Source organism: Lissotriton helveticus, chromosome 5_2, assembly GCF_964261635.1.
Source record: "Lissotriton helveticus chromosome 5_2, aLisHel1.1, whole genome shotgun sequence".
Taxonomy (NCBI): Eukaryota; Metazoa; Chordata; class Amphibia; order Caudata; family Salamandridae; genus Lissotriton; species Lissotriton helveticus.
The window spans coordinates 15,558,417-15,584,991 of NC_136066.1; the positions used below are offsets into that span (position 1 = coordinate 15,558,417).

At 51.2% G+C, this 26,575-nt stretch overlaps 1 protein-coding gene across 1 annotated transcript in view; it reads right to left on the reverse strand.

Moving 5' to 3' along the window:
• COL27A1 (collagen type XXVII alpha 1 chain) overlaps positions 1 to 26,575 on the reverse strand; it is a 1,232,768-nt gene that overhangs the window by 275,471 nt on the left and 930,722 nt on the right. Inside the window, exons 33-34 of the mRNA XM_078646681.1 lie at positions 10,000 to 10,053; positions 5,568 to 5,621 (exon numbers count right to left, since the gene is read on the reverse strand). Coding sequence (XP_078502807.1) covers positions 5,568 to 5,621; positions 10,000 to 10,053 — 108 coding nt within the window. The remainder of the gene's footprint in view (positions 1 to 5,567; positions 5,622 to 9,999; positions 10,054 to 26,575) is intronic.

Below are 26,575 nucleotides of genomic sequence, written 5' to 3' on the forward strand. Positions count from 1 at the left end.
TCCCACTCATGCCTGGGACAGAGGCCCACTCATGACTGGGCACAGACTCCCTCTCATGCCTTGACACAGACTCCCACTCATGCCTGGGACAGAGGCCCACTCATGCCTGGGCACAGACTCCCACTCATGCCTGGGACAGACTCCCACTCATGCCTGGGACAGGCTCCCACTCATGCCTGGGACAGACTCCCACTCATGCCTGGGACAGACTCCCACTCATGCCTGGGACAGACTCCCACTCATGCCTGGGCACAGACTCCCACTCATGCCTGGGCACAGACTCCCACTCATTCCTGAGACAGAGGCCCACTCATGCCTGGGACAGACTCCCACTCATGCCTGGGACAGACTCCCACTCCTGCCTGGGACAGGCTCCCACTCATGCCTGGGCACAGACTCCCACTCATGCCTGGGACAGACTCCCACTCATGCCTGGGACACACTCCTACTCATGCCTGGGATAGACTCCCATTCATGCCTGGGACAGACTCCCACTCATGCCTGGGCACAGACTCCCACTCATGCCTGGGCACAGACTCCCACTCATGCCTGGGCACAGACTCCTACTCATGCCTGGGCACAGACTCCCACTCATGCCTGGGACACAGACTCCCACTCATGCCTGGGACAGACTCCCACTCATGACTGGGGACAGACTCCCACTCATGCCTGGGCACAGACTCCCACTCATGCCTAGGCACAGACTCCCACTCATGCCTGGCACAGACTCCCACTCATGCCTGGGCACATACTCCCACTCATGCCTGGGCACAGACTCCTACTCATGCCTGGCACAGACTCCCACTCATGCCTGGCACAGACTCCCACTTATGCCTGGGCACAGACTCCCACTCATGCCTGGGACAGACTCCCACTCATGTCTGGGGACAGACTCCCACTCATGACTGGGACAGACTCCCAGTCATGTCTGGGCACAGACTCCCACTCATGCCTGGGCACAGACTCCCACTCATGCCTGGGACAGACTCCCACTCATGCCTGGGCACAGACTCCCACTCATGCCTGGGCACAGACGCCCACTCATGCCTGGGACAGACGCCCACTCATGCCTGGGCACAGACTCCCACTCATGCCTGGGCACAGACTCCCACTCATGCCTGGGCACAGACTCCCACTCATGCCTGGGCACAGACTCCCGCTCATGCCTGGGGACAGACTCCCGCTCATGCCTGGGGACAGACTCCCGCTCATGCCTGGGGACAGACTCCTGCTCATGCCTGGGACAGACTCCCACTCATGTCTGGAGACAGACTCCCACTCATGCCTGGGACAGACTCCCACTCATGCCTGGGACAGACTCCCACTCATGCCTGGGACAGACTCCCACTCATGCCTGGGACAGACTCCCACTCATGCCTGGGCACAGACTCCCACTCATGCCTGGGCACAGACTCCCACTCATGCCTGGGACAGACTCCCACTCATGCCTGGGACAGAGGCCCACTCATGCCTGGGACAGACTCCCACTCATGCCTGGGCACAGACTCCCACTCATGCCTGGGACAGACTCCCACTCATGCCTGGGCACAGACTCCCACTCATGCCTGGGACAGACTCCCACTCATGTCTGGAGACAGACTCCCACTCATGCCTGGGACAGACTCCCACTCATGCCTGGGACAGACTCCCACTCATGCCTGGGGACAGACTCCCACTCATGCCTGGGACAGACTCCCACTCATGTCTGGAGACAGACTCCCACTCATGCCTGGGACAGACTCCCACTCATGCCTGGGACAGGCTCCCACTCATGCCTGGGCACAGACTCCCACTCATGCCTGGGACAGACTCCCACTCATGCCTGGGACAGGCTCCCACTCATGCCTGGGCACAGACTCCCACTCATGCCTGGGACAGACTCCCACTCATGCCTGGGCACAGACTCCCACTCATGCCTGGGACAGACTCCCACTCATGCCTTGCACAGACTCCCACTCATGCCTGGGACAGACTCCCACTCATGCCTGGGACAGACTCCCACTCATGCCTGGGACAGACTCCCACTCATGCCTGGGCGCAGACTCCCACTCATGCCTGGGCACAGACGTCCACTCATGCCTGGCACAGACTCCCACTCATGCCTGGGCACAGACTCCCACTCATGCCTGGGCACAAACTCCCACTCATGCCTGGGCACAGACTCCCACTCATGCCTGGGCACAGACTCCCACTCATGCCTGGGCACAGACGTCCACTCATGCCTGGCACAGACTCCCACTCATGCATGGGCACAGACTCCCACTCATGCCTGGGCACAGACTCCCACTCATGCCTGGGCACAGACGCCCACTCATGCCTGGGACAGACGCCCACTCATGCCTGGGCACAGACTCCCACTCATGCCTGGGCACAGACTCCCGCTCATGCCTGGGGACAGACTCCCGCTCATGCCTGGGGACAGACTCCCGCTCATGCCTGGGGACAGACTCCCGCTCATGCCTGGGACACAGACTCCCACTCATGCCTGGGACAGAGGCCCACTCATGCCTGGGACAGACTCCCACTCATGCCTGGGCACAGACTCCCACTCATGCCTGGGACAGACTCCCACTCATGCCTGGGCACAGACTCCCACTCATGCCTGGGACAGACTCCCACTCATGCCTGGGACAGACTCCCACTCATGCCTGGGGACAGACTCCCACTCATGCCTGGGACAGACTCCCACTCATGTCTGGAGACAGACTCCCACTCATGCCTGGGACAGACTCCCACTCATGCCTGGGACAGGCTCCCACTCATGCCTGGGCACAGACTCCCACTCATGCCTGGGACAGACTCCCACTCATGCCTGGGACAGGCTCCCACTCATGCCTGGGCACAGACTCCCACTCATGCCTGGGACAGACTCCCACTCATGCCTGGCACAGACTCCCACTCATGCCTGGGACAGACTCCCACTCATGCCTGGGACAGACTCCCACTCATGCCTGGGACAGACTCCCACTCATGCCTGGGACAGACTCCCACTCATGCCTGGGACAGACTCCCACTCATGCCTGGGACAGACTCCCACTCATGCCTGGGACAGACTTCCACTCATGCCTGGGCACAGACTCCCACTCATGCCCGGCACAGACTCCCACTCATGCCTGGGGACAGACTCCCACTCATGCCTGGGACAGACTCCCACTCATGCCTGGGACAGACTCCCACTCATGCCTGGGACAGACTCCCACTCATGCCTGGGACAGACTCCCACTCATGCCTGGGACAGAGGCCCACTCATGCCTGGGACAGACTCCCACTCATGCCTGGGCACAGACTCCCACTCATGCCTGGGCACAGACTCCCACTCATGCCTGGGACAGACTCCCACTCATGTCTGGAGACAGACTCCCACTCATGCCTGGGACAGACTCCCACTCATGCCTGGGGACAGACTCCCACTCATGCCTGGGACAGACTCCCACTCATGTCTGGAGACAGACTCCCACTCATGCCTGGGACAGACTCCCACTCATGCCTGGGACAGGCTCCCACTCATGCCTGGGCACAGACTCCCACTCATGCCTGGGACAGGCTCCCACTCATGCCTGGGCACAGACTCCCACTCATGCCTGGGACAGACTCCCACTCATGCCTGGGCACAGACTCCCACTCATGCCTGGGACAGACTCCCACTCATGCCTGGCACAGACTCCCACTCATGCCTGGGACAGACTCCCACTCATGCCTGGGACAGACTCCCACTCATGCCTGGGACAGACTCCCACTCATGCCTGGGACAGACTCCCACTCATGCCTGGGCGCAGACTCCCACTCATGCCTGGGCACAGACGTCCACTCATGCCTGGCACAGACTCCCACTCATGCCTGGGCACAGACTCCCACTCATGCCTGGGCACAGACTCCCACTCATGCCTGGGACACAGACTCCCACTCATGCCTGGGCACAGACGTCCACTCACGCCTGGGCACAGACTCCCACTCATGCCTGGGACAGACTCCCACTCATGCCTGGGCACAGACGTCCACTCACGCCTGGGCACAGACTCCCACTCATGCCTGGGCACAGACTCCCACTCATGCCTGGGCACAGGCGTAGGCTGCTAGGCGTAGCCCCCCAGCATCTGGTTACGGTCTAGTATCTCTGTCCGGTCACCTGGTCAGGGGCTGCCACCCCTGTCCCAGCACCTGGAGACTGGATAGACGGCTGTCAATAGTGGTCACAGAGTGTCCTGCCAACTGGACACAGGCGGCTCTCTCTGTCCCATCACCTGGACATAGACTACTGTCCCTGTTCCATCAGCGGGCACAGACTGACGTCCCTGTTCCATCAGCGGGCACAGACTGACGTCCCTGTTCCATCAGCGGGCACAGACTGACGTCCCTGTTCCATCAGCGGGCACAGACTGACGTCCCTGTTCCATCAGCGGGCACAGACTGACGTCCCTGTTCCACCAGTCGACGTAGACTCCCTTCTCTGTATGATCAGTGGCTGCAGACTGCCATCTCTCTCCCATCAATGGCTCTAGACTGTTGTCACCCCTGTCTCATCAGCGGTCACAGACTGTCATCTCTGTCCCATCAGCGGTCACGGAATCGTTCCATAGGTGGTCAGGGACGGCCATCTCTTTCTTGTCCCATCAAGCGGTCAGACAGCCGTCCCTGTCCCGTGAGTGGTCACAGACGGATGCCCCTGTGCCTTCAGCTGGTCAAACTGTCGCCCCTATCCCATGAGTGGTCACACACTGCAAACCTGGTTCCATGACAGGTCACACGCCGCTGTCACAGCTCACCAGCATTGGGCCACAGGCGCCCTTAGCGTGCCCTGGCACCTGGTCCCAGCCCCCGCGATCTGCCCAACACCTAGTCACAGAACTAACATCAGACACCCCCAAAACTAATGCTCAGCGCCTGGTCACAAACATTACAGCGGGTGTCTCATCCGACCACTAACACAACCCCACAGCTGGATTCTTATATGGCCACCAACAGACCCTCTCAGCTGGTGCCTCAAAAGGCCACCAACACTTTTGTCCTTGTCAGAGTTGCACCCTGACTGTGCAGCTTCGCACACATCCCCAACCAGGCATGGCACCTGCTCACAGACCACCCACTCCCCCACTTGCCTTCCACCTGCTCACAGACAACCCACTCCCCCACTCGCATTCCACCTGCTCACAGACCACCCGTTCCACCTGCTCACAGACCACCCGTTCCACCTGCTCACAGACCACCCGTTCCACCTGCTCACAGACCACCCGTTCCACTGCTCACAGACCACCCACTCCCCCACTCGCACTCCACCCGCTCACAAACCACCACCTCCCCATGCTCACAGACCGCCTTCCCTGACACTGGGTTACAGAACCAACCCAGGTTCTCGTGCCCACTTTTCTCTCCCTTAGCCCCACCCTGGGCCACAGGATTCAGGGTAGTTAAGGCAAGTTTCTGGTCACCCGCTGGGACAGGAGGGCGCTCTTCCTTCTTCAGATGCTTCACTTCAAAAGCAATGCTCTCTGGGAATCTGCCCCCTCCCAGAAGAGTTCCCCTAGTGTGCTTCTTAGGGCAGTGTGTAACCTTCAAGGTGCTGCTCATACCTTCATGCCAGGTTCACCAGCAGTGCCAGCTTCACCCGATGGGCCCGGAGGTCCCTACAAGAAAAGGATACAAGTGTTAGGAGTAACAAGCGATCAGATCATAGCAAAGCAACAGGAAGTGGGGATTCTGGGGGAGACCTGCTCTACAGGGGGCTGTAACAGAGGAGAAGCTTCTCTCTCTCGAGGGCTTTGACAGAGGAGGAGCCCCGCTCTATAGTGGAGTCTGACAGGAGTAGCCCCGTCAACTGCCCAGCATCTTCAGCGTCCTTGAGCATCTTCAGCATCTTCAGCATCCTCAGCATCTTCAGCATCCTTGAGCATCTTCAGCATCTTCAGCATCCTTGAGCATCTTCAGCATCTTCAGCATCCTTGAGCATCTTCAGCATCCTCAGCATCTTCAGCATCTTCAGCATCTTCAGCATCCTTGAGCATCTTCAGCATCTTCAGCATCTTCAGCGTCCTCGAGCATCTTCAGCATCCTTGAGCATCTTCAGCATCCTTGAGCATCTTCAGCATCCTTGAGCATCTTCAGCGTCCTCGAGCATCTTCAGCATCTTCAGCGTCCTCGAGCATCTTCAGCATCTTCAGCATCCTTGAGCATCTTCAGCGTCCTCAAGCATCTTCAGCATCTTCAGCGTCCTCAAGCATCTTCAGCGTCCTTGAGCATCTTCAGCATCTTCAGCGTCCTTGAGCATCTTCAGCATCCTTGAGCATCTTCAGCATCCTTGAGCATCTTCAGCATCCTTGAGCATCTTCAGCATCCTCAGCATCTTCAGCATCCTCAGCATCTTCAGCATCCTTGAGCATCTTCAGCGTCCTCGAGCATCTTCAGCATCTTCAGCATCTTCAGCGTCCTCGAGCATCTTCAGCATCCTTGAGCATCTTCAGCATCCTTTAGCATCTTGAGCATCTTCAGCATCTTCAGCATCCTTGAGCATCTTTAGCATCCTTGAGCATCTTCAGCATCCTTGAGCATCTTCAGCATCTTCAGCATCCTTGAGCATCTTCAGCATCCTTTAGCATCTTGAGCATCTTCAGCATCTTCAGCATCCTTGAGCATCTTTAGCATCCTTGAGCATCTTCAGCATCGTCAGCATCCTTGAGCATCTTCAGCGTCCTCAAGCATCTTCAGCATCTTCAGCGTCCTCAAGCATCTTCAGCATCTTCAGCGTCCTTGAGCATCTTCAGCATCTTCAGCGTCCTTGAGCATCTTCAGCATCCTTGAGCATCTTCAGCATCCTTGAGCATCTTCAGCATCCTTGAGCATCTTCAGCATCCTCAGCATCTTCAGCATCCTCAGCATCTTCAGCATCCTTGAGCATCTTCAGCGTCCTCGAGCATCTTCAGCATCTTCAGCATCTTCAGCGTCCTCGAGCATCTTCAGCATCCTTGAGCATCTTCAGCATCCTTTAGCATCTTGAGCATCTTCAGCATCTTCAGCATCCTTGAGCATCTTTAGCATCCTTGAGCATCTTCAGCATCCTTGAGCATCTTCAGCATCTTCAGCATCCTTGAGCATCTTCAGCATCCTTTAGCATCTTGAGCATCTTCAGCATCTTCAGCATCCTTGAGCATCTTTAGCATCCTTGAGCATCTTTAGCATCCTTGAGCATCTTCAGCATCCTTGAGCATCTTCAGCATCCTTTAGCATCCTTGAGCATCTTCAGCATCCTTTAGCATCTTGAGCATCTTCAGCATCTTCAGCATCCTTGAGCATCTTTAGCATCCTTGAGCATCTTCAGCATCCTTGAGCATCTTCAGCATCCTCAGCATCCTTGAGCATCTTCAGCATCTTCAGCATCTTCAGCATCCTTGAGCATCTTCAGCATCTTCAGCATCTTCAGCGTCCTCGAGCATCTTCAGCATCTTCAGCGTCCTCGAGCATCTTCAGCATCCTTGAGCATCTTCAGCATCCTTGAGCATCTTCAGCATCTTCAGCATTCTTGAGCATCTTTAGCATCTTCAGCATCTTCAGCATCTTCAGCATCCTCAGCATCCTCAGCATCCTTGAGCATCTTCAGCATCTTCAGCATCTTCAGCATCTTCAGCATCCTTGAGCATCTTCAGCATCTTCAGCATCCTTGAGCATCTTCAGCATCTTCAGCATCCTTGAGCATCTTCAGCATCTTCAGCATCCTTTAGCATCTTCAGCATCCTCAGCATCCTTGAGCATCTTCAGCATCTTCAGCATCCTTGAGCATCTTCAGCATCTTCAGCATCCTTGAGCATCTTCAGCATCCTCAGCATCCTTTAGCATCTTGAGCATCTTCAGCATCTTCAGCATCTTCAGCATCCTCGAGCATCTTCAGCATCCTTGAGCATCTTTAGCATCCTTGAGCATCTTCAGCATCCTTGAGCATCTTCAGCATCTTCAGCGTCCTTGAGCATCTTGAGCATCTTCAGCGTCCTCGAGCATCTTCAGCATCCTTGAGCATCTTCAGCATCTTCAGCGTCCTCGAGCATATTCCGCATCCTTGAGCATCTTCAGCGTACTCGAGCATCTTCAGCATCATTGAGCATCTTCAGCATCCTCGAGCATCTTCAGCATCTTCAGCATCCTCGAGCATCTGCAGCATCCTCGAGCATCTTCAGCGTACTCGAGCATCTTCAGCATCCTTGAGCATCTTCAGCGTCCTCAAGCATCTTCAGCATCTTCAGCGTCCTCAAGCATCTTCAGCATCTTCAGCGTCCTTGAGCATCTTCAGCATCTTCAGCATCTTCAGCGTCCTTGAGCATCTTCAGCATCTTCAGCATCCTTGAGCATCTTCAGCATCCTTGAGCATCTTCAGCGTCCTCAAGCATCTTCAGCATCTTCAGCGTCCTCAAGCATCTTCAGCATCTTCAGCGTCCTTGAGCATCTTCAGCATCTTCAGCGTCCTTGAGCATCTTCAGCATCCTTGAGCATCTTCAGCATCCTTGAGCATCTTCAGCATCCTTGAGCATCTTCAGCATCCTTGAGCATCTTCAGCATCCTTTAGCATCTTCAGCATCCTTTAGCATCTTGAGCATCTTCAGCATCTTCAGCGTCCTCGAGCATCTTCAGCATCCTTTAGCATCTTGAGCATCTTCAGCATCCTTGAGCATCTTCAGCATCCTTGAGCATCTTCAGCATCCTCAGCATCCTTGAGCATCTTCAGCATCCTTGAGCATCTTCAGCATCCTCAGCATCCTTGAGCATCTTCAGCATCCTTTAACATCTTCAGCATCCTTTAGCATCTTGAGCATCTTCAGCATCTTCAGCATCCTTGAGCATCTTTAGCATCCTTGAGCATCTTCAGCATCCTCAGCATCCTTGAGCATCTTCAGCATCCTCAGCATCCTTGAGCATCTTCAGCATCCTTTAACATCTTCAGCATCCTTTAGCATCTTGAGCATCTTGAGCATCTTCAGCATCCTTTAGCATCCTTGAGCATCTTCAGCATCTTCAGCATCCTTGAGCATCTTCAGCATCCTTTAGCATCTTGAGCATCTTCAGCATCCTTGAGCATCTTCAGCATCTTCAGCGTCCTCGAGCATCTTCAGCATCCGTGAGCATCTTCAGCATCCTTTAGCATCTTCAGCATCCTTGAGCATCTTTAGCATCCTTGAGCATCTTCAGCATCCTTGAGCATCTTCAGCGTCCTCGAGCATCTTCAGCGTCCTTTAGCATCTTGAGCATCTTCAGCATCCTTGAGCATCTTCAGCATCTTCAGCGTCCTCGAGCATCTTCAGCATCCGTGAGCATCTTCAGCATCCTTTAGCATCTTCAGCATCTTGAGCATCTTCAGCATCCTTGAGCATCTTCAGCATCCTTGAGCATCTTCAGCATCTTCAGCGTCCTCGAGCATCTTCAGCATCCTTGAGCATCTTCAGCATCTTCAGCGTCCTCGAGCATATTCCGCATCTTCAGCATCTTCAGCGTCCTCGAGCATCTTCAGCATCCTTGAGCATCTTGAGCATCTTCAGCATCTTCAGCGTCCGTGAGCATCTTCTGCGTCCTGTATCCCTTGCATCAGGACCACTCGATAGAAGCCAATGGCACAGCGTCACTGACGCTGGAACGGGGCTGAAGACGGCTTTCTTAAGGAGGTAACGGTTTTGTTGGGACTTGCTGCCCCCTTGAGAGGCTCCTTGTTAAAGCTGGTCACCCAAACTAACTCGAAGTAACCACCTTCCACTCTGGGTTGAGCTAAGGTTTAACAAACAAAACCTAAAGGGGTTGGTAAGTGTATTACACAGGGAGGTCACCCAACCACACCATATAACACACCCCGTTTCCGAACAGTAATGAAATACATAACAATCACAATAAATTAATAAATGACACTGTTTTGGAGAGAGCGCGCACCTAGGAACTGTACCTGAAGAGGTCATTAATAATTATTGATTATGAAAGGGATTGAAGAGGGAGGACAGGAGAAGGAACATTACAATCTGAGGCAGGAACACTCACCTTCGGCCCCGGAGCACCCAGTGGGCCGAGGGGTCCCGGCGGTCCCGGGGGGCCCTGAAACAAGAGAGGAGAGTTTAGGAGAACTTGGCATAATGCATGAACGAAGCTGGCATCAATACTTTGCTTTTAACAGCACTTTTGCATTTAATTTTAATTTTAGTGTACAAAAAGACTTGTTACAAACATTTTTTAGACTTTTTTTAAAATATGAAAAAATTATGTATTGAAACAAATTCAATGAAGAAAGGGAGAGAAAGAGCGCAAGAAAGAAAGAGAATAAGGACAAGAAAGAAGGAGAATGAGGACAACAAAAAGGCGAGCGAAGAGAAAGCAGAGGCAGGTAGAATTGTTTGGCTAATTGATAAATAGATTCATGTTGTAAAAGGCAAAGGGTCTGAGCAGAGGAAGCAGCTCAGGACTTTGGGTGAGCTCCGGCGTATGATCGGTTGAAGCTCTCAGATTCGGGGCGTACCCCATCAGACCCCCCTTCGAACGAGGTCTTTCCACCCCAGAATCCTTCTTTCTTTGCATTTGAGACCCCCACTGCGTGCTTTTGGGTGAACTTCCTTTCACCTGGTTGATATAGATCTGGTGTCTTTGGGTGCTTGGGGGTTCACTAGCTGTAAGAGATGTTCGTGTCCATGATAGGTACCCCGAAACCTGAAGCTTGGGGCAGAGTCTGTGGTGAAGCTTTGGTGAGAGAGAAACCCCTGTGAAGGACGGGCTTTAGGACGCGACCTGCATCGACCATCAAACTCTACGTGTGCAAGACCAGTGAGCCACATACGCCTCCAGGGACTCAACGCAGAGCAACGGTTTCAGTGAGAAGCCGTGACCAGCACATGCCCACCTCACGAAAATCAAATGCTCAAATGACCTGTCGCACGACCATCGCATGATTACATGACCCGTCTCACGACCATCGCATGATTACATGACCTGTCGCACGACCATCGCATGATTACATGACCTGTCGCACAACCATCGCATGATCACATGACCCGTCTCACGACCATTGCATGATTACATGACCCGTCTCACGACCATCGCATGATTACATGACCCGTCTCACGACCATCGCATGATTACATGACCCGTCTCACGACCATCGCATGATTACATGACCTGTCGCACAACCATCGCATGATCACATGACCTGTCTCACGACCATCATATGATTACACGACCCGTCTCACAACCATCACATGATTACATGACCCGTCTCACGACCATCGCATGATTACATGACCCGTCTCACGACCATCACATGATTACATGACCCGTCTCACGACCATCGCATGATTACATGACCTGTCGCACAACCATCGCATGATCACATGACCTGTCTCACGACCATCATATGATTACACGCTACCTGTCTCACAACCATCGCATGATCGCAAGACTTGTCTCACAACAATCAAATGCTCACATGACCTGTCTCACGATCATCACATGATCACATGACCTGTCAGACGTTTCGCATGCACACATGACCTGCCTCAGATGTTTCGCATGTTCATGACCTGTCTCAGATGTCTTGCATGTTCCCATGACCTGTCTCATGACCATTGCATGTTCACATGACCTGTCTCATGACAATCGAATGCTCACATGACCTGTCTCTCGATCATCGCATGATCACATGACCTGTCTCACGACCAACGCATGCTCACATGTCCTGTTTCAAACCTCTCGCATGCTCACATGTCCTGTTTCAAACCTCTCGCATGATCACCTGACCTGTCTCAGCCTTTTGCAGGCTCACATGACCTGTCAAGTAAGTCACAATGGTGTAACCCAGTATCCCTCAGAACCTGGGCAGTAGTAAAAAGATACACAAGTGGTTCTGTCAGGTGCGCACTATTTCTTCAAATGTTTCTGACTATTATTCAACCAATTATTCATTTCCAAGCAATTCGTATAACAAAAGATTTTTTATAAATTGCTTCATTTATAAATACCCTTATTCAAATATATACAAGACTTTCAACAATACATACCCCAAATCATCACTGTATATAGAACACTTTCACGAATATCACTGAGCACTGAATGTCACACTTTTTAAGTCTCGCTGGTAAACTGCATCCGAAGGATGCGTGTCCAGCTGGAGACGTATAGTTGCCTGTCTCGGGGGAAGGAAGGACAAGAGGGTGCCACGCGCTTCTCTTGTCCTGGATTTCACTGCGTGCACGCGCACCCACACTCACGCATGCGCACATCACAGCCACACGCATACACAGCCAGACGCACACACACCCCCCCGTCGCCGCACCTACACACACACCAGCGCACCTACACACACGCACGCACACATACAAAACCCCCCCCTCCCCCTGCCGCCGCCACCCCACTCACCGGCTACGCAAGATTTCTCTCCTCTGGGGTGGCAGTAGCGGGGCTCTCCCGATCCCTGGGAGCCCCGCCCGACAGCGCCTCTGTTCACCCGGTCCCCCATCTCGGGACCGGGACTGAAGGTCGGGACCGGGACTCAAGGTGGGGCGGCCCCGGGGCTCTCCCTAGCTCACGGGAGCCCCGGGCCGCGGGAGGACTCGGCTCCTTTGCTCCATCCCGGCGGGCAGCCAATCATAGCCCAGCAGCAGGCGGGACTTCCTTCTCTCTTCTGGCCCGGGCCACGTCTTCTCTCCCGTTGCCTGGCTTCCTGCCTCAGGGGTCCGCCAATGGCAGCGTGGCCCCGAGCAGGGAGGCGGGCACAGCGTTTCCTCGGGAATCCCGGGCCCGTCGGCGGTGATAATTTAATTGGGGCAGCAGCCCCGCCCCCCTCCCGCGCTGAGCAGATGAGAGTTGCTTGGTGGAGGGGGTGTCTTGTGGAGGGTGGGGCTGCCAGTAGTATGTTTTGGAGACAGCTACTAACCTATTCCTTGCAGACTGGCCTCACCCTACTGCTTTCAGCGTCACCGCATTTCAGAACCACAGGGGCCAGTTTGGAACAAGGGCGTATTGCAGCCCCTGTGGCGCGAAGCGAGCCAAACTCTTCAGGTGCTCCACAAGTCGGGGGGAGGGGAGGACACCTCTAAGCATGCTGAGATAGCTCGGTGGGTTAACGCACATGCTGCGCTGAGTTGAGTACAAGGTATAAATACAATCGTAATTCGTTTGTCGTTCTATCGACTGATGCCAACAGAAATCAGTACTGTTCAGATACTTGTAGCATTTGTTAAGCAGCTCCGAGAGCACTGCAACTTCATGAAAAGCAATTATTAACTGAGTAGCAGATACAGAATTTCCCTATATTAACAATGAAAGCAATCCAAGTTCCTCAACTGATTTTGTCCCGGGTACCTAAAATCGTGATAAATAAGGCATCCTATTCCAGGCCTCTCTTTAAAAGTCTATTGTGCTAAAATAGCGTCCTGGCTCTGCCGCCATCTGAAATGTATGAATATATAGGTTTGTCAATGAAAGAAACTTGTCAGTTGCTTACTGCACCGGATTTATGATGCGATGCGATGCGATGTTATGTCTTTTTTGCTCCTATTTGTATAGCACATATATTGGTATGGCCTCGCAGTGCTGTGCGCTGACTGGAATGTGCGTCTTGTATGTGAAGAGCTGTCAAAGCGCCATGTTCATCTTTCTGTAATTCGTGGTAACATTTTTCTGAAGTAGCTCACGGTGTCCATTAATGCGCCTCTAAGCACTCTACTCCCAATCAGTGCGAAACAATATACACATTGCTGTCCAGTGTAATCGTGCGGGCAGGGTGGCGTGCTGGCGCCGCTTTTAAAAGTGCGTCACAGTGCCTCACGCCCACGTGACTGGACTGGGGGTGCCGACACCCTCTGACAGGAGGAATCCCAATTCTAGGGTTTCTCAGACTATGCGGCATGGGAGGACAGTGTGCAGCTACCGCATGGGCGCCCTGCCTTGTTTACATAGTTACTCAAATGTTGTTGACAGATAAGAGCCGGAAGCCATTGCCGGTCTGCCAAATTTCATGCTTGTTGCAACACGGCAGTCCATGTAAGGCCTTCAGCGCTGTCTTTGCCCTCACACCATGATTACATTATATACATTGAGCAAACCTTACCTACTCGAGGAAGGGGATGCTCAAATGCTGTAGTGCAAATCATTTCTTCTCTAGGTCTATCTATGTGTCTCATATTTCGTGGCTCTGTGTGTTGTATGCAGGCACTGGTGTTTGTGTGCGCGTGGTACAATGTTTATGTGGCATTTTCTAACAAAGTTAGGCCTTTTAATAGCGTTGCATGCAATAAGGCGCTACGAAGCGCTAGGGACCACAGAAAAGCGATCTCAAGCGCTAGGGGCAAGATAAAGCGCTCCCAAGCGCTAGGGCGACCACCACCGGGTCCACGCTCCTGCAGCCATTCAGCAACGCCGTGCAGCTGCCCATAGACCAGGTAAAGACCCCCTCATTGTGGGGCTACAAGGCTCAGCCTAAGTCGATTGTTCTGCAGGTCTCTCAGATAGGGGCGGGCTAGGGGCAGACAGCGAAGGGCGACCGACCTAAGCGAAGGAGGGAGTTGGCTCTGTAGAATGTCATCAGGGAATGTGACTGGGACATGAGTGTACATACATCAGGCGGTATGCATACCTCGAAGCTTCTCTTCCCGAACATTATTAGTATGTGGGCCGAGCCATTCAAATCTCTGCAGATCTGTTGTCAGTCACTAATAATCTATACTCTGATTCGTGCTGTGGGATGAGTGTGTTACAAATCACATGCGAACATAACAATAACGGGTGCATTCGAAAACAAACAAGGACATCAGCACACACCCTTTTGCATTATTCAGCTGCATGCGCTTTGTAGTCTGAGTGTGTTACTGCTGCCTATAAGGGCATCCGAGTTGCTTCTAAGCTTATGCATTGTTCGGCCATTGCATAGTCTCTTTTACCAGTCAAGTAAATAGTTTGACTACCTGTAGCATTTGTGTTCACAGGGCAAGGATTGAATAACTTTCCGAACTAATGCTTCTTGTAAAAGGAGTGTAAATGTTTAAAAACAAAAACATAAATAAAAGGCATTGCCATTTACAATGCCAATAGCTCTAACTTTAATAATGCGAGACCTATTGCATTGCAAATGCTTGTTTCACATAGGATGCGGCAGCTTGTATTGTTGACAGCCTTGTATATATTTGAATAAGGGTATTTATAAATGAAGCAATTTATAAACATCTTTTGTTATACCCTAGACGGTTTGGATTTCTTTTAATTAATTCATTTGAAAAAGAATAGCTTTGAAATGAGAAATTGGTTGAATAGTCAGAAAAATTTGAAGAAATAGTGCGCACCCCACAGAACCAATTGTGCATTTTTTCACATGACCTGTCAGATGTCTCGCATGCTCACATGACCTGTCTCAATCCTCTTGTATGCTCACACACCTGTCTCAGCCCTCTCGCATGATCACATGACCTGGCTCAGCCCTCTCGCTTGCTCACATGACCTGTCTCAGCCCTCTCGCTTGCTCACATGACCTGTCTCAGCCCTCTCGCATGCTCACATGACCTGTCTCAGCCCTCTCGCATGCTCACATGACCTGTCTCAGCCCTCTCGCATGCTCACATGACCTGTCTCAGCCCTCTCGCATGATCACATGACCTGTCTCAGCCCTCTCGCATGATCACATGACCTGTCTCAGCCCTCTCGCATGCTCGTATGACCTGTCTCAGCCCTCTCGCATGCTCACATGACCTGTCTCAGACGTCTCGCATGCTCGTATGACCTGTCTCAGCCCTCTCGCATGCTCGTATGACCTGTCTCAGCCCTCTCGCATGCTCATATGACCTGTCTCAGCCCTCTCGCATGCTCACATGACCTGTCTCAGACGTCTCGCATGCTCACATGACCTGTCTCAGACGTCTCGCATGCTCACATGACCTGACTCAGCCCTCTCGCATGCTCGTATGACCTGTCTCAGCCCTCTCGCATGATCACATGACCTGTCTCAGCCCTCTCGCATGCTCACATGACCTGGCTCAGCCCTCTCGCATGCTCGTATGACCTGTCTCAGCCCTCTCGCATGCTCACATGACCTGGCTCAGCCCTCTCGCATGCTCACATGACCTGTCTCAGACGTCTCGCATGCTCACATGACCTGACTCAGCCCTCTCGCATGCTCGTATGACCTGTCTCAGCCCTCTCGCATGCTCACATGACCTGGCTCAGCCCTCTCGCATGCTCACATGACCTGTCTCAGCCCTCTCGCATGCTCGTATGACCTGTCTCAGACGTCTCGCATGCTCGTATGACCTGTCTCAGACCTCTCGCATGCTCGTATGACCTGTCTCAGCCCTCTCGCATGCTCACATGACCTGTCTCAGCCCTCTCGCATGCTCGTATGACCTGTCTCAGCCCTCTCGCATGCTCACATGACCTGTCTCACGACCAGGCCTGGGATCATTTTTTTCAAGCCCGAACTATTGGTGTAATTTACATAATTTCACATTAGTCTTTGGGACAGAATTACTGACAATAACTTGATTACGCTGCTCGCCTAATTAAGAGTAATTTATAGGGGAAAAAATACTTCTATGAGACCACATTTATGGACTGTGAGCGACTGCCCTCGCTGCTGTTTATGTTCTGTTGCATTTAGTGTGTTTGTATTAGCACAAAATGCATCCTCGTGTCCATTCTATGAAGATTTGTTGAGCGAACCATCACCAGAGAGGGTATCCTGGAGCTAAGGACGCAGGTTGCGTGAAGGTGTGATGCAGGTGAATTACTCTTCTCATGTAATTCCACTGAACTTTGGGGTAATTTTGCCTGATTACACTGCGGAATTACCAGTGTTACGCCCCCCCTACTCATGACACTATGAGCTATCCGGTGATCATACAACAAGATATTAAAATCATTTAAATAAATACTACATACCAGGCAGGATTACTTGTTACATGTCCCAGTGACCTGCCTCATGACCCCATGACCTGCCTCGTGACCCCATGACCTGGTCCATGACCCCGTGACCTGCCTCATGACCCCATGACCTGCCTTATGACCCCTTGACCTGGTCCATGACCACCCTGGCATGTCCGATCACCACAGAACAGCGAGACATGTCTCGCAACCCCAATGCAAAGAACTCTCTCGGCCGCATGTCGTATCTCACAACCTCAAGACCTGTCTTACACACCGTGAGGTATAGAACCTTTCTAACAAGAAACTGGAACAAAGACACATCAAAGGTCAGCCATGGTTTTCAGGGCAGATGGTTGGCCAAAACTCTAGTGAGAGACAAGGACGGCAGATGTATGACCAGGGAGATAAAGCAGAGAAATTGATTGCTTGGTTAGAAATAGAGGGAAAGGGTGAGTAGATTGGTACCAGAACTGATGAGTCGCTTGGGTGGCAAGATAACAGATGCTCAGGCCATAGCCAATGAGTTTGCGAATCACTACAAGGTAGTATATCAGAGACGCTCTGATTTGCCAGAAGAAGATTAAAAATATCTTCTCACTGAGAGCAATCTGCCCACATTGTCTGATGAGGAACAGCAAGCACTAGATAGTACCCTTACAGCTGTTGAAATAGCGCAGGCAATAAGAAACCTTCAACCCGGCAAGGCCCTGGGTCCCAGTGGCTTGCCCATTGAGCTCTACAAACTACAGCCAGATAAGTTACCCCCCCCCCAGCTTAAAGCCATGTTCGAGGCGAGTACATGGCCAGAGGGTAGCAACATTGGTCACTATAGATAGGGAAGGGAAACCGGGAGACGAATGCTCATCAAATAGGCCCATCTCCCTGCTGAATGCAGAACCCAAAATACTGGCAAAACTACTGACTAACCGCCTGACCCAGGTCATATGTAAATTGGTATACCCCCACCAGTCCGGCTTCATGCCGCACAGAAATACTGAATTAAACCTAGGACGACAGCAGGGCGTGCTGGGAACATTGGACACGATCCAGGAAGACGCAGTGGTGGTCTCGCAAGATGCCATGATGGCATTGAATGGCCATACCTTATCACAGTCCTGGCAAAGTTGGGCTTCGGAGCCGGCTTCATCTGTGGGTGAGGCTTCTCTACACCGCCCCTCTGGCACCAGTGGTGGTCAACAATAAAAAATGAAAGGTATTCACTCTGGGACGAAGGACCCGCCAAGGAAGTCCGCTCTCGCCGGTACTATTCACACTCTACTTGGAGCCGTTAGCGGCATGGATACGCAGAGATCCAATGATCAGGGGACTCAAGTGGATGGAGGGGTGGGAACAGGGCCGGACTGGGAACTAAAACCGGCCCTGGCAAAGTGCTCGGCCGGCCCCCCTCCCCACTCGGGGGGCTGGAGGTGCCGCCGAGTGCTTCGCTAGGGCCGGTTTTCGGCTGATTTTGTTGCAGGGCCGATTTTGCAGCTATGCTGCAAAAACGGCCCTGTAACAATATCGGCCCCCGGGGCTCAAAAACGGCCCCCACCCTTGCGGCGCACCGGGGGATTGCCCGGTGCCCGCTATGGCCAGTCCGGGCCTGGGTAGGAAGATCGCATCTCCCTATATGCTGATGACATTCTTCTATCCCAGGGTCGAGCTGAGGGCTTAACAGACGAAACCTAGAAGACCTAAAGGGGGTGGCAAGTGTGTTACCCAGTGAGGTCGCACAACCACGCCATATAATACCCCCGATTTCCTAACAAGGTGTCACTACACTTTTTTGGCATACAGCATTTCCGAGTATAGATGTACACCTAGGTGTTGACTTACATGTCTCCACCGCCTCGAACCAGGGAGTGGAGACTCTTTTGAAAGGACTTATGAGTGTAAAGTTACTAAACGTAGGGCTTGATTCACAAAGGTAACTTACCCTTTTGGGTAGGCTTAATATTTTTTTGGGTAATCATAAACAACAAGTTCAATTTTACTAAGAGTAATGTTACGATGACAAGGAGTCCGCACTTGTGGCAAAGACTCCGTACATGAAAAGATCGGTCCGTCAGATCCTTTTATATGTGGAGTTCTCTACCCCAACAGCGGAGTCTCCCTAGTTGTAAAATTACTAATAGTAAAATTACATTTTTTTTTTTCAATACTAAAAAAACTGTAAACATACACAAAAGTTTAAGTAACACGACCTCCAGCGTCTGTATACGGCCTGGGGTAATCCTCTGCACGACTGTGGTTGAATGCGTCGGCTGACTCTACAACGCTTGTGCGATGGATAGGAAACAGACTATATGACCTGGAATGATTATATTGCCCTGAGGAAGCCTTTGTTAAGGTGAAACGTGTTGGCTGTGCTGTCTGTAACAGTGATGAAGGATCTTAATAAAGAATACGCTACATGGATATCAAGGGTCTACGAATCTTAGGTTTAAATTAATCACCTTTGTTAAACAATCGTTGTTCGTTGCCTCTCTTATCTGCATATGTAATTTATGGTCACTGCGCAGCTGGCCATTATGGTGGGCAATGTGGGTGCATTGATAGAAGTGGTCACTCAAGATTGTGGGGTTTTGGGTTCCTTGGCTGCCACTTGTTTGTTCAGTATTATATTAATTTAATTTGTAAATCATTTTTTTAAACCCACTCTCTAACATTTTCATTTTTATTTGATATGTAGTGAATTTTGTTAGAAATTGTTGGGGCTTTTGATAACGATAACTTACGTTTGTGAGTAAGTTCCCCTTGTATGTTTACTCTAACAGTTTTGAGTAACTTTACTACCTGGGCTATTCCCAAAATCAAAGTGTAAAGTTACTCAAAAGTGTTGGCTTACACATTTCTGCCCCCTGGAAAAGGGTCTGTGGCCGAATTTACAAGTGTTAACTACTATTGAAAAAAAGAAACAGCAGGAAACCCAGCATGACACATGGCCGACCACTTGTGCTGCAACACCCCGCCATAGAAGATAATGGTGGTAGGAGCTTACAATAAAACCTCATAGGTAATAATGTTGAATTAAATTATTTTAAATAGTTAAAAATATAAATAAATCAAGTGTGGTCTGGGGTAGGAAGGTAGCGTTCATTTAGCTTTATCGCAGCAGGTTTGGATGTATCTAACAATCCAGCTGGCGATCCTCGTCTTTGAAATGGCATGCCCTTCTTGAGGTTGGGAGAAAGATACAAGCAGTCGTTTTTAGGTCTCGCGCCTGCGTTGCAGTGCGCAGCACAAGGCAATTAGGGGCATATTATCAGGACAGGCGATACAATTATCGCCGTCTTAGCGGAAGAAAACTGCGATAATGAGATTTATAATATGCTCTATGGAATTCCAATTGAAGCCCATGTTAAATGTGATGGTCATAGTATAAGCAGAGAATTTTCCAATTTACGTAGCTGATCAAAATGACTGGTAGTGTTCTTAAGAAGTTTGCTTTTTTTCCTAAGAAGGCCATTATGTGGCTTGTTTTCGTTCCAGCCGTGACTTCAAACGGAATGCCGGATTCACGTAGAATGAAACCAGGTCGCCGAGATCCCCAGGGCCACGACATGAAGGATCGACCGATGCAGGGATTCGAACCCGTTTTCCGTTGTTCGAAGCAGTAGTATAACAAGCGATGATGAGCTTGGCACTTAACATTAAAGGAAAGATGATATATCCCGGATTGCCCGCTTCTGCACAAAAGCATGATGTCAAAGTAGGCACATTACCAGCGACGGAATATAACCGACGGTCATAGCATAAGCAGCAAATTTTAATTTTAATAGGCCTCCAGCCTGTGCCAAACCCAGTAGTATTCCAACAAACACAGCCCAACACACAATTTACATTTAAAAACTTTTCTGGACAGTTAGGCGGCTCGCCTACGAACCGTACCACTTGTGTCGAAGGGTTATTGCTTTCCAGAAATCACAATTCTTTGCTAATTACATAAATACAGACTGCTATTTTTTATGGCAAAAATAATTGAAACAACGTTTTTGAAAGTCAGAGGGCGGGGGAAGGTTGGACTACAAGTTGAAAAGATTTCTGTTGGTTGCTCTCTCCTGGCGACTGTCGGTGTAGCCAGTTGGACAGTCCAGGAGGAGAGGAGAGGAGATTCCCTACATTCTACCAGAGCAGGTGTGTGAGAAGTTGGCCTGATAGGGGATGTTTCCAATTCTGGAACCACCTATTATCAGACCAAACAATCCCTTATGGTGTCTGGTTGTAAGTCAACCTTATTAGACAAGCTATCCTAGGGGTAGCATGGACTAAGCAGCCTAAAGGCTTAACTTAAGAGGTCGTGTTAAGCGAGCTGTTTTACCACATACAATCCTGTAATATCAAATGAAAGGACACCACACAAGTATATATTATAAAAATATATGTGTTTATTACTAAAAACAATCCCCAGTATTCTTTATGAATAAAGGGGCACAAGCGTTAAATCAAAAGCACCGTTTAAACATACAAAGTTGCACAATTATGGATGAGGGCGGGTGGCCACTCAAACCATATACTAAACAAGTGGTATAAGAGATACCAATCGAACAGTGGTTAGGCCTAGGGCCTAGGGAATCGCTGGGAGCAGTCAGGACAAGCAGTGCTGAAGTCGGGAGAGGCCCACGGGATTCGGGAGCAGTGCGGAAAGCGCACGCATGCACCAATGTTAACCAATGGTGCGTAAAAGTTACAAAGTTAAAGTTTAAGGACACTTCCGCTGAACCTAGAGGAACAAAACTTAAGACACAGACCCTAGAGATGTGTACCAGTGTGGGAACACCGGCGGAGCAAAGTTACCTCACCCACAGGAAGCGGGTGCACAGGGTCGAAGTTGAGTCGGGTTTCGTCACGCAGGCTCTTGGTGCTTGAAGCTGAAAGGGCTGCAGGCGGGGTGAAAGAGAAGTGTCCGGTGGAGTCCAAGGGTGGACTCGAGTCGAAAAGTACCTGAAAGCAGAGGGGACAGAGTCTGGGTCACTCAGCAGTGACCAGGGTGGAACCAGGACGGAACCAGGCAATGTCGGGCGCAATCAGGTCGCTGTCGCGGTGCTTCTCTCCGCTGTCACGTGGGCTCTGGGGCATCTACGACGTCCAGGAGCGGGTCACGATCTTTCCCACGCAGGCTCTCGCCGTCGGCGCTGTCGGCTTCAAGATTGGAGCAAACAACACTTGGCAAAAGCAATCCACGCGGAACCGGGAGATTGCTTCTCACTCGAACCAGGAGGGTCAGAGTGGGGGCTCCTTTTCAGGGGAGCTGGTGCAGATCTGGAGCAACCAGATTCACAAGTCGGTTTCAAGTTTTCGTCGGCACAGGGGCCACTAGCCAGCTGGCAAGTGACCGGGCCAACGCGTTGAGCCAAAAGTAGCAGAAGGGCCCCACGCAGCACTTGATGAGTGTAGAGGGGTGAGCTTCGGTGCAAGAGTGGCTCAGGGTTGGGGCTTCTCAAACCCCGGTGCACAGCTTCGAGGGTCACTCGTGGGCTGCACGGTCAGCGTCTCGTGGTCAATTCAAGATGGCGTGCCCCACGCTTCCGGTCGCCTCCACGGGTCTCAGCTCTGCAGGGACTGTGGATCGGGCTGTTGGAAGGCAGGCAAGCTTGATCTCGTCGATCTCTGTCGCTCGAAATCCGGCGGGAACTGCAACAAAGTAGACGTCAAGGGCTGGATGGTGCCTGCTGGTGCAGGGTGGTCACTCCTTGACCACAAGGGAGATTCTTCGGGCTTCCACGTTGAGTAGGATGTCGAAGGGTCCAGAATTTCGTTTCTTATGTTTCTTCCAGGAAATCTGAAGTGCATTGGCACTGCTCCCACTCTTATTCGAATCTGGGGGGCGTGATTACCTGCTAGGTCCCCCCCTATGGGTGGGACCCAGGAAGGGGGTGGATACACCCCTTTCCTTTGATCCAGGCCGCCCTGGCACGAGGGCTGGAGTGCCCCAGAACCGGTTTGGCCGGATTATGCAAGGGGCAGCCTTGTGCGCCCCAGGCAGTGTCTGGTTTCTTTCAGACCTCCCTGCTACAATCCACTATCTCCTGTCTGGAGGGTGGTGACACCCTCCTGTGGCAGGAAACCCTTTGTCCAGGCCCCATTTGCTGAGTTTCGGTCCGCTGCAGGGGTCCAGACTCTTGTCTGTGGCAGAGGCATCCATTTTGTGGATCTAAGGCCCTTTTAGAAATTAACCGCATTAAAGTAAAGGAACATGTCTTACCCCTCTAGAGGGGTGGAATGCTATCCCCGTCGCCAGAACTGGCGAGGGGATAGTATTCCAAATCGTATGACACCTTACACGACATGTTTTGATAAAGCCAAACCAGAGTTGCTATATAACCGCGAGGATTATAAGGCACTTAAGAGTATATGGTATGGCGTTATCCTGAAACAGCTTAGGGAGTTGTTCCCGACAGCTGCAGACAGGCTCAGCTCATGCTAGAGCTCCATCTCACATTAAACCACGCACTCTGCCTCCAGGATTGATGAGGCCTTCCATAGGAGTGGCTCACAGGTTTATATGTGTCCAGATATAGGTTTAGATATAGGTATACTATACCTAAGTAAGGGGTGATTACACCACCTTACCCCAGCTGAGTGATCAGCCAGTTGTGTCAATTTAAGAACCAGCCAGGGGTGGCAAAAGATATGCTGCAGCCCCTGGTAGGCCTTGGTGGCCCCTATGCCCTGGGCACCTATAGTGCATTATACAGGGGCTGACAAGGAGTCCATTTCCAATTGTGGTATGTACCTAGGGTACATGGAATCCATTTTACAGAGAGAGCAGATGGCCTGGGGCCCTGATTAGCAGGGAACCAGGTCAACTAAGTCAAAAAACCAGCTAAACACAGGCAAAAAATCTGGGGTAACCATAGTCAGGTAGCCACCTTCCTACACAACCCCCCCCCAAACGAAAGGAGATAAGGCTATCCTTGGCCAGGTAAGCCTATATTGCCTGAGTGGCCATATAAGGAAGTACCTGCACTAGCATGGGTACCCCCTGTCTCATGGTCCACTAAGCAGTCCCTCACCCTTGGGGTATTAGAGGGTCTCCACCATAGGGAATCACTACCTTGGGTGTGTTTATGCAAAGTTAAAGGCTGGTTTGGATATGGAGTATTGAAGTGAGGCTCTACTAAATTAGGGCTTAGCTTCCTCCAATTATCTTCCACCATGTGTGCCTTTCTTTCTTTAACTGAGTTGCACGGTGCTCTCAGGGTCAACCTCTGGCTACCTAAAGCTGGAGGCTGGGTCCCTCTGTTTGGCTTGCTGGAGGGACAGTTCAGGTTTGGGCCCTTTGGGTCCCAGGTTTGGCTGTGCCCAACAGAATCCATCTGTGGGAGGTCCCTAACTGTATTTAAGGGGGCTCCCTCAGGAGTTTTTAAAGTTTTCACCTTACTAGGGCTACTAGTTTGGGTGCACCTAATCTTTTGATGGGGGTGCTTTATTTGACAGGGGGCCCTCTGGGTCTCACTGTCCTTCTTGTCCTCTGCAGCCCTGGGCTGGCTAAGGCAAGGGAGAGAGGGGCAGGTTACCTGCTCCAGACTGGGTCCCACCTGAGAAGGGTCCACTGACATCAGAGGTTCTGTCAGGCTAGGCCCAACCACCTCTGGGGCAGTTCCTTCATCAGGGGTAAGATCAGTTCCCTGAGGAGGCTGATCCGGTCCTAAAGTCTGGTGAGGGGGAGATTTCTCTTCCTCCTCCATGCTCTCAGTTTGTGTGGAGTTATCCATCAGTTCAGGCTTCACAACACACATATCAGTTTGAGTTTGGGCTGTGGCCATCACAGCCCCACCAACCTTTTCAGGAGGAGACTCAGTTTGGGTTTTTGCTGTTATCATAACAGCTTTGCTATTCTGTTCAGGAAGAGCTTTTGCTAAAGATGGGGCAGAGAGTTTCTCAGCCCTACCAACCTTTTCAGGAAGGACATCTTGAATTGGGGCTGTAGCCATTACAGCCCCACTAACCTTTCCATTGGAATTCACCATTCTAGAATGGGTTTCCTGTTCAACCTCAGCCCAGGCTGAGATCTCCAAATCATTACCAAGTAGGCAGTCTACAGGCAAGTTTGATGACACTGCCACTCTCTTTGGGCCAATGACACCTCCCCAGCTGAGACTTACTACTGCCATGGGATGATTTGTTTTCATTCCATCAATGTTTGTTACCTGGTATGTGGCACCTGGTAAAAGTTGCTTAGAGGGGACTATACAGTCAGCCACCATGGTGATGCTAGCCCCTGTGTCTCTAAAGGCCTCAACTTTCAAACCATTGATGATGGGTTCTTGTCTATACTTGCTCAAAGTATTTGGGCAATCAGAGAAGTTGGCAAACCCCATGCCAGTCTCATAAACAAGATTATTTGGGGATGGGGACCTGGATAGGCCAGGGTCCACCTGAGTTCCAAAAGTAAACCCACCCAGATTCCTGGGTGTGCTCCCACTTCCTGGGGGATTACTGCTGACAGTAACAGGAGGTGTTGGAGCTGGCTTTGGAGGTATGTTTTCTTTATTGCCATTCTTGGGACAACAGTTGTCTGTTTTGTAATGCCCAACCTGTTTACAGACATGACAATAAGGCTTTTTCTCTGTTGAAGAAGTGTCTTGGGACCCACCCCCATTCTTGGAGTTTTGGGGCCCTGGGGAAGTCTTTTCTTTACTTTTATCCCCACCCTTATCTTGAGGCTTGGTAGACTCCTTCTTCTGGTTACTGTCCTGATTCTTAGGCCTAATCCTGGTTCTGACCCACTTGTCTGCCTTCTTTCCCAATTCTTGGGGAGAGGTCAGATCAGAGTCCACCAGGTGCTGGTGTAAGAGCTGGTTCTGACAATTACTTAGGATCTGCTCCCTCATAATCAAATTATACAATCCTGTGAAGTCATGTACTTTGCTGCCATGTAGCCAACCCTCCAGAGCCTTAGTTGCACAATCAACAAAATCAGTCCAGTCCTGAGTCTGTGTCTTCTGGGTGTCTCTGAACTTCAACCTGTACTGTTCAGTGGTTAAGCCAAACCCATCTATTAGGACACTCTTCAGGACTTTGTAATTGTTTGCATCCTCATGTCTAACAGTGAGGAGCTTATCTCTCCCTTTCTCTGAAAAGGAGTACCATAAGATTGCTGCCCACTGTTCCTCAGGAACCTGCTGTACCATGCAGGCTCTCTCAAGAGCAGTTATCCACTTGTGGATGTCATCCCCTTCCTTGTAGAGGGGCACAATCTTTGTAAGGTTTCTACTATCATAGGACCTGGGTTTCTCTTTAATAATATTGCTGCCACCAGTGGCATCTAAGCCACACAATTTTTGCTCTCTTGCCAAGGCAAGTCTAGCTTGAGCCAAGGCTACCTCCTCCCTCTCTATTTGGAGTTTGACAGCCCTCATTCTGGCCCTATGCTCTAGCTTTTGAGAAGCAGTCATGCCTCTCTGAGATTCTCTTGAGGCACTAGAAATATGAGAGTCCCCTGAGGGAGATCTCACCCTTCTGTTGCCTGGGAGAATGTTATAGGGTCTAGGGAGGTGCTGGCCCTCTCCATTCCCAAGTAGGTTTAAGTTGGCCTGGCTAAGCCTGGCAACTACAACCTGGCTACCCCTCTGATCCTGATCTTCTGGGTCCTCTACATCTGAGTCCTCCTCCTCCTCTTCTTCTTCCTCTTCTCCTTCCTCTGGAGGGGTATCAGTTACAGGGGGGTTCACTCCATCTCCTGACTCTAAGGGAACTTCATTCGCCTTCTCTAAGT